The 10,201-nt window shown below is 36.7% G+C and overlaps 1 protein-coding gene across 1 annotated transcript; it reads left to right on the top strand.

Annotated features, from left to right (window-relative positions):
* Positions 1-402: 402 nt before the first annotated feature.
* LOC138383737 (olfactory receptor 10S1-like) lies at positions 403-1,521 on the top strand. Its single transcript, XM_069468778.1, has one exon. The coding sequence runs from the start codon at positions 524-526 to the stop codon at positions 1,490-1,492; it is 969 nt and encodes a 322-aa protein (XP_069324879.1). The 5' UTR covers positions 403-523; the 3' UTR covers positions 1,493-1,521.
* The last annotated feature ends 8,680 nt before the right edge of the window (positions 1,522-10,201 follow it).

Here is a 10,201-nt window from a genome sequence, read left to right on the forward strand (position 1 = left end):
AGAGGGATGGGTGGGGCTGCTGTGTTTCTGGCTGATGTAATAACACCCAAATTCTAGGCAAGACTTACTGGAGGATGGGATGAAACTGTCTGATGACACACAGCATAAAGAACCTGCCTATCCACATCTGCAGCATGGCAGAGTAAATTAGGAGGGCAGAGGCATCACAATTCTGGATTATATGCAAAAAAATATATACTTATGGAGAGCAGAATTTATAAACCATATTTATATTGCCATTATTTATGGAGTGCATTTCTGCAAATAATTCTTACAGTCCTTTATGTGTCTCAAAGACTGCAGATCTCATATTGAAAGATTCATTACAAGCAGCAAGAAAACACTAGAACAGTACAAAACTGTGAATTGAACCTATACATCATTTTCTTGCTCACAGGCCAAGACCAAGATGGCCTGGTCCAATGGATAATGATATTTCAGGAAAGGAAAACAGCTATTTACTCTGTCTGTTAATGTCAGTTTTGTAGCAAGGGGTATCTAGATACTCTGTGTGTGTGAGAAGATGCCCATGGAGACAGAATACCCCAACCAGACGATGGTGAGCCACTTTGTCCTGGAGGGTCTGATGTACACAGCTGAACATCCTAGCCTCTTCTTTCTCCTCTTCTTCCTCATCTATACCATCACCGTGATTGGGAATCTCCTCATTCTCATAACTGTGCGCTCTGATCCTCACCTCTGCTCCCCTATGTACCACTTCCTGGGGCACCTCTCTTTCCTGGATACATGTTTGTCTACAGTGACGGTGCCCAAGGTCATGGCAGGCCTGCTGACACTGGATGGGAAGGTGATCTCCTTTGAGGGCTGCGCTATACAGCTTTACTGCTTCCACTTCCTGGCCAGCACTGAGTGCTTCCTGTACACAGTCATGGCTTATGACCGCTACCTGGCTATCTGTCAACCCCTGCACTACCCAGTGGCCATGAACAGGCGGATGTGTGCAGGGCTGGCTGGAATCACTTGGGCCACTGGTGCTATGCACTCTGCAATCCATACCTCCCTGACCTTCCACCTGCTCTACTGTGGGCCTCACCACATAGCATATTTCTTCTGTGACATCCCCCCTGTGCTGAAGCTGGCCTGTGCAGACACCACCATTAATGAGCTTGTCATGCTTGCCAACATTGGCATCGTGGCTGCAGGCTGCCTGAGCCTCATCATCGTATCCTATGTCTTCATCGTCGCAGCCGTGTTGCGCATCCGCACGGCCGAGGGCCGGCGACGGGCCTTCTCTACGTGCACTGCCCACCTCACCGTGGTGCTCCTGTACTACATGCCGCCTGTCTGCATCTACCTGCAACCTCGCTCCGGTGGGCCAGGAGCTGGCGCCCCGGCTGTCTTCTACACAATAGTCACTCCAATGCTCAACCCTTTCATTTACACTCTGCGGAACAAAGAGGTGAAGCGGGCTCTGCGAAGGCTTTTGTGCCACAGCTCCAGAAAGCCTCAGGCAGGCAGCCCACCCCCATGACCTGGGTCACTCTCTGGATTTGCCTGCCACGAAATCAATTATTCACCCCTCGACATGAGGAGGGAAAACCATTCAAGGGGAAATCAGAAGAACAGAGCTGCAGCTCAGCCACAAGCTTCCCTCCATGCCTGCCTGCTTTGGTCAGTGGCCTGCTTTGGTCAGTGGCCTGCTTTGGTCAGTGGCCGCTTTGGTCAGTGGCCTGCTTTGGTCAGTGGCCTGCTTTGGTCAGTGGCCTGCTTCAGTGTCTGGGTCACAATTTTTTCATCTATACAATCAAAGGGCTGGATTAGGGGAAGTCTAGAGTATCTCCAAAATCTCAGTTCTATGGCTCAGAGGTATGTGAAAGGCTATCAATATCCTCATTTACATTAGTGATTTTTTTTTTACGAAATAATTTTGTTAAATCTATAGTACATGTTAAAGAATACCGAAAACAGAAATGTAAGGTACAAATAATACAATGAACCTTTGTATACATATGTTACAGAGAAGGAAACCACATTTTATAGAATGATAAATTACAACTACAAGGAGAAAAGTGACTTGCCCTAGATCACTTAGAAAGTGTCATCTTTATTCTTCCACTCATGGTAGTTATATAACTGAGGTCACACTCAGTGGTAGAAATAACATGATTTTGGAGTCAGTGAGCCTATCGGTATTCTAATGCTGTTCCCACTGGCCACTAGTTGTGGAATCTTGTACAAATTTTTATCATACTTGGAGTTTTAGTGTCTTCTTCTAAAAGTTAGATTAGAAAAAACTACTTTGTAAGGTTTTATGTGGACTAAATGAGATAATTATGTTAAGTGACTGGTGTAAGATAGGTGCTCTGATTTCTTACAAGCAAGCTAAAGAAAGAAATCAAAAGAGCTTATCCTACAAGCTGAAGTTCTAACTGTCTCTGAAGGATCGGTAAGGGTTTGATGTCTTCATTGAACAAGCATTTATAGAGCAACTCCACAAATGACATTTTTAGACTTTAAAATGACTAAAGATAGTTCAAGGTTCTAGTTAAATTATTTTGCCATATAACTGGGAAGAGTCATGCTGTGTTGAGAAAGTGAGTGCATGACCCCAGACTACTCTGTGGACTGGCAAGGGCCTTGAATGCCAAACAAAAGAATGTACATTATGTTCTAAGCATCCTACCTGTTTATTTTGCCTCTTCTTCACCATCTGAAGGAATACCTTCATTAGGAGAAACCACTGCTTTAAATGCTAAATCATGGGATAAATGAGAAAAGAGAGAGAAAAAAAGAGGCAGTAGAATGACCAGTTAATAAACTCTTATAACATCCTAAAGAGAAGAAAATTCGTTAAACTTGGGTGATGACATTGGAGATGAAGAAGCATCTTATAGAATTAGATTAGAAGTGTTTTAAATGGGAAAAACTCAAAGACTGTTAGAATGGGAATAGTAACTATAATCATTTTTGATGTACATGTGTGCATGGGCACTGTGCTAGTTACTGTATCCATATTATTCCTCCTGAGAATTATATTTCAAGGCAATATTTTTATTTTTATTTATGTTATATAGATGAAAGAACCCAGATAAGAGAGGTAAAGTAACTTTTACAAGGCCATGCCCATAATTACAGTTGAAGCCAGGATTTCAACTTAAATCTGTATGGCTTCAAAGACTACACATTTCAGTTATATCTTAGAGATAATCAAATCCCACCACCATTGTTTACTCAATTATATTGGTGGCCTCAAAATCATTCTAGGCTTTTAATCAAGGGAGGCCCTCCTTGAGATAAGGATTCCCTGAACTTTGAATAGTGCCTATTCTTTTGTAAATACAGGGTGTGAACCCAGCATTTCAGGGATGGAAAAATACATAGGCAAAAAAGGAGGGAGGAGAGAGGGAGAATGAGAAAGAGAGAGGAAGAGAGAGAAATGGAGTGAAAATGCAGCATTCATCCAGAAATCAAAGCTATTCTCCCTTGTTCTAATATCTTGGAGTTATTGATGTATCTGTAGGAATGCCAGGAGTAACTCTGACAAACTCATCATTCCCATCAAAGCGGACTTCAAGTACAGGTGGAATATATGGAGAGTCAAATATAGAAAGGGAGGAGGTGCTGAAACAAACTATGGTCTTGTCCTACACCATTCCTCAATCTTGTGAAATGGCTGCCTTCTGAAATTAAAGGATAAATTACAGAAGATGATTGTGGCTATGCAATTTCAGTCATATTTTTCCTCCTCTCAACTTTGGCCTTAACACTTTTATATCTGTCTATCCAGGCAGAATCAGTCACTCTCTCGAATTCTACTCCTCCGTCTTCGTATCTGTTTCTTGGGCAGCGTAGATTGTCCACCACATTGGCTCATGTATTACAGGCCTTCATAATGGCACCAATGATACCCTGTCTTATATTGTTATCAAATGTTTCATGTGCATAACTAGATTGTGAGAACTTTAAGAGCAAAGGCCCCTTGTAACTTTCAAGTGTTCCAAGAAAAAAAAAAAATCAGTAAAATATTTGTCTCAGTAAAATATTTACTCAGTCAAGTATTCAGGATCTAGAAATAAAACAAGACACATACACTTTCTTCACAATAAACTTATCAAGTAGGAATATTTATTTTGTATCCAGTGGGGGAAAGAGAAATTGCTTATCCTACTTGTTTTCTTCTTTGGCATATTTTTATCTTTGGGTTTAATTTTAAGATTTATGAGATTTAGTGTGTATAATATTACAGTTTTACTTGAAATTTGAAGGGAAAAGGGAATGGTGAATTAATTAGTATTAATTAAAATGAAAAAAACTCTACCAAAGGAGGACAACTACGTATAGTTATCATCTTCCCAGCTCACCTATAATGCAAGAACTGATATTTTCCTTATGATGAACATGGACATAAAAGTGTCATTTGAACATGATAATTTGCAAGGAAGGACATGTGACAAGAGTGACTAAGCATTCCTACTATTGGTTATCCTGTGGCATGGAGTTTCTGAGGCAGAAGTTCACCAGTACTCTGGAAGGTGGAGACAAAGGGAACTACGCTGCATGTAGTCAGGTGAACTAAATGCCCTCAGAGAATGAAGGGCTTCCACAGTAGCAGTTGCATTCAAATAATGAGTTTCAGGCTATTTTTAAAATAATGTAAAGATGTGTAAAAGATATGATTCTATCTCCCATTACAGACAGTGATAAAATTTAATAAAATAGCATTCCTTTAAAAATATTCTGTTATTTAGGGTTTTTATTGGCAAGTTTACATCCACCTCCCATTTAAATTTTTACCAACAGCTCTGCCATGTAAATCAGAGTACCTGTTTGAACACTAAAACCAGGAGTGCACAGACTGTAGAGAAGTTATGATGAGGTAACATTTGCCCAGGAATGTTGCAGAAATGAATAATGTATAAGCTTTGGAGTCAAATGTTCCAAAACTAGTTTCCCACTCTTTAAGCAAAAGAAATTTTCTTAGAGATAAGGATTCCTCAATCTTTGACTAGAAGTCCTTGAACTTTGATCATTCTATCTCAAAAATTTACCAAACTCTAAAACATTGGAACAGGTTGTATTTTCCAACCTATATTTTCCAAAGTGACTACAACAATCTCCTCCAAACCAGTATCTCCTATCTTTGCCTTGTTCTTTTTTTTCTTTCTTTCTTTTTTCATTTCAGCATATTATGGGGGTACAAAAGTTTAGGTTACGTATATTGCCCTTGCCCCTCCACCCCTCTGAGTCAGAGCTTCAAGCGTGTCCATTCCCCAGACAGTGCGCATCACACTCATTATGTATGTATACACCCATCCCCTGCCGCACCCACATCTGCCCAACACCCAATTAGTGTTATTCCCAAATGTGCTCTTAGATGATGATCAGTGAAACCGATTTGATAGTGAGTACATGTGGTGCTTATTTTTCCATTCTTGGGATACCTCACTTAGTAGAATGGGTTCCAACTCTGTCTAGGAGAACATAAGAGATTCTATATCCCCATTATTTCTTATAGCTGAGTAATACTCCATGGTATACATATGCCACATTTTATTAATCCACTCATGTATTGATGGGCACTTGGGTTGTTTCCACATCTTCGCAATTGTGAGTTGTGCTGTTATAAACATTTGGGTGCAGATATATTTTGGTTCTCATAGCGTTAGCTTAGGTTAATATGATGCTAGCTGTGGGATTTTCATAGATGTCTTTTATCAGGTTGAGGAAGTCTCCTCCTATTCCTAGTTTGTTGCCAGTTTTCGTCAGGAACAGGTGCTGGATATAGTCCAATGCTTTTTCTTCATCTACTGAGATGGTCGTACAGTTTTTCTTTTTAAGTCTGTTAATATGGTGAGTTACAATGTTTGGTTTTCAATGTTAAACCTATCTGCATTCCCAGAATAAACCTTAATGGCCTTCATGTATTATCTTTTTATGTATTGTTGAATTTGATATGTTAAACATTTGTTAAGTGTTTTTGTATATAAGTTCTTAAGAAAGATTGGTTTGTAGATTTTATTTATTGCAACATTTTTGTGTACTTTTGGTATCAGAATAATACTGTCCTCATAAACTGAGATGGTGAGTATTCCAAGCTCTTCAATTTTCTGGAAATGGCACTATTTCTTTCTTTAAATGTTTGATAAAATCATTAGTATGCTTGTTATCATATACTCTACTTGTACATCAGTTAAAAACTCTACAATGCAATGTTATTTTTTGGTCTGAGTAGTCATTATTTTTAAAAGAGATTAAACAGTATGAAAATGGCTTTAAACTTATCCCTCTAGTTATCATTTCTGGTACCTTTTATTCCTTTGTGTAGACACAGCTTTCAATCTTGTATTATTTTACAGTGTCTTGACATTCTTGTAACGCTTATTGCACTGCAAGTGTGCTAGCAATTAATGCTTTTGACTTTTTTCTGGAAAAGTCTCAATTTTAAATTCATTTATTATTAAACTTTTACTTTGATAAGATAGGTTTACAGGCAGGTGTAAGAACTAATATAAAGAGAACATTACCAAAATGGCAGCATAGGAGTTCCCAGCACTTTTCTTAATACAAAAACATCAATTTAAATAACTATCCTTGCATGAAAATATTTTCACAAGAGCTAGAAAAAAAAAAACTATTAGAACTAATAAACAAAGTAAAGTTGCAAGATACAAAATCAACATTCAAAAATTAGTTGTATCTTTTTATACACTATCTAAAAATATTAAGAAAACAATACCATTTACAATAGAAGCAAAATGAATAAAACACTTAGGAATAAACCTAACCAAATAGATGAAAGACTTGTACAATGAAAAGTAGTCAATCACTGATGAAAGAAAGTAGACACACAAACAAATGGAAAGACAACCCATGTTTACGAATTGGAGAATATATATTTTTAAAGTGCCCATACTACCCAAAAACCATCTGCATATTCAATGAATCCCTATCAAAATTGCAATGGCATATTTCATAGAAATAGAAAAACAATTCTAAAATTCATATGGAATCACGAAAAAACCTTGAATGGCCAAAGCAATCTTGAGCAAAAAAAACAAAGCTGGAGGCATTACACTAACCGATTTCAAAATATATTACAAAGTTACAGTAATCAAAACAGTGTAGTATAAAAATGCACATATGGCTATGGAGAAATGGAACAGAATAGAGAGGACAGAAATAAAATTGTCTATCTATGATCAACTGATCTTTAGCAAAGGTGCAAAGAATACACAATGGGGACAAAGTTAGTCTCCTTAATAAATGGTATTGTGAAAAACTGGATATCCACCTGCAAAAAATGAAATTGCATGAAATTATGCATGAAATGAAATTATCTAACACCACACACAAAAATTAACTCATAGTGGATTAAAGACTTAAAAATAATATCTAAAAATAAAAAACTTCCAGAAGAAAATATAGGGGAATATCTTTTTAATATTTTTCTTGGTAATGATTTCTTGTCTATGACCCTAAAAGCACAGGCAGTAAAAGCAAAATGGATAAATGGGACTATAGCAAATTCAGAAGCCTCTGAACAACAAAGGAAACAATCAGCATTTTTTCCTATGTTTGTTGTCCTTTAGTCTACCTTCTTTTGAAAAGTTTCTGTTCATGTCATTTGCCCACTTTTTGATAGGGTTGTTTGATTTTTTTCTTGCTGATTTTCCTGAGTTCTATATAGATACTAGTTATCAGCCCTTTATCAGATATATAACATGTGAATATTTTCTCCCATTCTGTGCATTGTCTGTTTGCTTTCATTATAGTTTCCTTGGCTGTGCAGAAGGTTTTTAATTTGACCAGGTCTCATTTATTTATTTTTGTTGTTGCTGTGATTTCCTTTGGGGTTTTCTTCACAAATTCTTTGCTTAGGCCAATGCCAGCAGTGTGTGTGTGTTCCTATTTCTCCACATCCACACCAACATTTATTGTTTTGGGACTTTTTGATAAAGGCCATTCTCACTGGAGATAAGTGATATCTCATTGTGGTTTTGATTTGCATTTCCTTGATGATTAAAGACATTGAGCATTTTTTATTATCCTGGATAGAGCTGGAACCCATTCTACTAAGTGAAGTATCACAAGAATGGAAAAACAAGCACCACATGTACTCACCATCAAATTGGTATTAACTGATCAACACATAAGTGCACATGTAGTGATAACATTCACCAGGTGTCGGGCAGGTGGGAGGGGGCAAGGAAAGGATGGATGCGGTGCACACTGTCTGGGGGATGGACATGATTGAAGCTCAGACTTGGGTGGGGCAAAGGCACTATACTTAACCTAAATATTTGTACCCTCGTATTATGGTGAAATAATAAAAAAATCAACAAACAGAAAAAAATTCTAAACTTCAAAAGTTTTGAAGTGTTGACAAGGATGTGGAGAAAAGGGAATTCTTGATAGATATATAAATAGGTGTAGCCAGTATGAAAAATAATATGGCACTTCCTCAAAAAATTAAAACTGGAACTACCATAAGAACCAGCAATCCCCCTTCTGGGTATATATCCACAGGAATGGAAATCAGTATTTCAAAGAGGTTTCTGCACTCCCATGGTCATTACAGCACTATTCAGAAAATCCAAGACATGAAAGCAACCTAAATGTCCATGAATGGGTATAAATAAAATGTGGCATATACATACAATAGAATATCATTCAGCCTTAAAAAAAAGGAGAAAATACATTTGCAGAACATAGATGAACATGGAGGACAGTATGACAAGTGAAATAAGCCCGACACAGAAAGACAAACACTGCATGTTCTCACTTATATGTGGAACCTAAAAAAAAAAAAATGAATTCATGGTAACAGGGAGTATGGTAGTGCTTCTCAAGGGCTGTAGCAATGGGGAAATGGAGAGGTATTAAAGTGTTCAGAGTTTCAGTTATGCAAGAAGACTAAGTCCTAAAGACATCATAGCGCCTATAGTTAATGTTGTATCGTATAGTTAAAAAATTGCCAAGAGGGTAAATCTTATATTAAGTATTTTTATCATAAAAATTAAGTAAGTAAGTAAGTACAGGGAAATGCTTTTGGAGGTCATGGATATATTTATGCATTGATTGTATTGATGGTTAAACAGGTGCATATTTATAAGCAAACTCATTGAGGTATATACATTAAATATTTACATGATTTGTATGTCAGTCATACCTCAGTAAAGTGATTTTTTTAAAAAAGAATTCCTTCAATGTGCTAATTAGAACTCAACACAGCATAGGAAAGAATTAGTGAGCTTGAATATAGGTTCATAGAAACTTCCCAAACTCAAATTCAAAGAGGAAAAAAAGTGAAAAACAAAACAGCACATCCAATAACTTTGGAACAATGGCAACAGTATAACATATGTATAACTGAAATAATTGAAATAGCTCCTTCCTTACTGCAGGTGTATTCAGTTGTATAAACATACAATTTTTTTCCATTGTCCTGTTGAACATTTAGATTGTTTCCAGTTTTTGCAATTGCAGACAAAGCTGCTTTGAACATTCACGTACAAGTCTTTATATGCTATGTATTTGTTTCTCTTGCATAAATGTATAGAATTAGAATAGCTGGGTCATATCATACTTGTATGTTTAACTCTTCTAAAACTTGCTAAATTGTTTTCCAAAATCTTTACCATATTACATTCCTACGAGCAGTGTATGGGAGTTTCACTTCCTCCACAACCATGCTCATTCAGTCATGAATATGACCACGGCCAGTCTTTTTTAATGTTAGACATTCTAATTGCATGTAGTGCATCTCTTTATAGTTTTAATTTTCACATTTCCCTAATGACTAAAAATATGGAGCATTTTTCATGTGCTATGTGCCATCCATATAACTTTCTGGGCGAAGTGACTGTTCAAATATTTGCACATTTTTTAACTGGGTTATTTGTTTTCTTACTGTTTAGTTTTGAGATTTCTCTAGGTATTCTGAATGTAAATTATGTCAGATGTATTATTTATAGACATTTTCCCGTAATCTGTGTTTTAATTAAATTCTCTTAGCAGTGACTTTCAAAGGATAGAATACCTTAATTTCTATGAATTCTAATGTCTTTTGTTATGGATTTTTTATTATGAATTGTGATTTTGGTGTCAGTTTAAGAACTCTTTGCTAATCCCAAAGTCCCAATGATTTTTCTCTTGTGTTTTCTTCATAAAGTTTTATGTATTTAGGTTTTACATTTAGGTCTATTATCTATTTTGAATTAAATTTTCTATATTGTGTTGG

Source organism: Eulemur rufifrons, chromosome 6 (genome assembly GCF_041146395.1).
Source record: "Eulemur rufifrons isolate Redbay chromosome 6, OSU_ERuf_1, whole genome shotgun sequence".
NCBI classification, from domain to species: domain Eukaryota; kingdom Metazoa; phylum Chordata; class Mammalia; order Primates; family Lemuridae; genus Eulemur; species Eulemur rufifrons.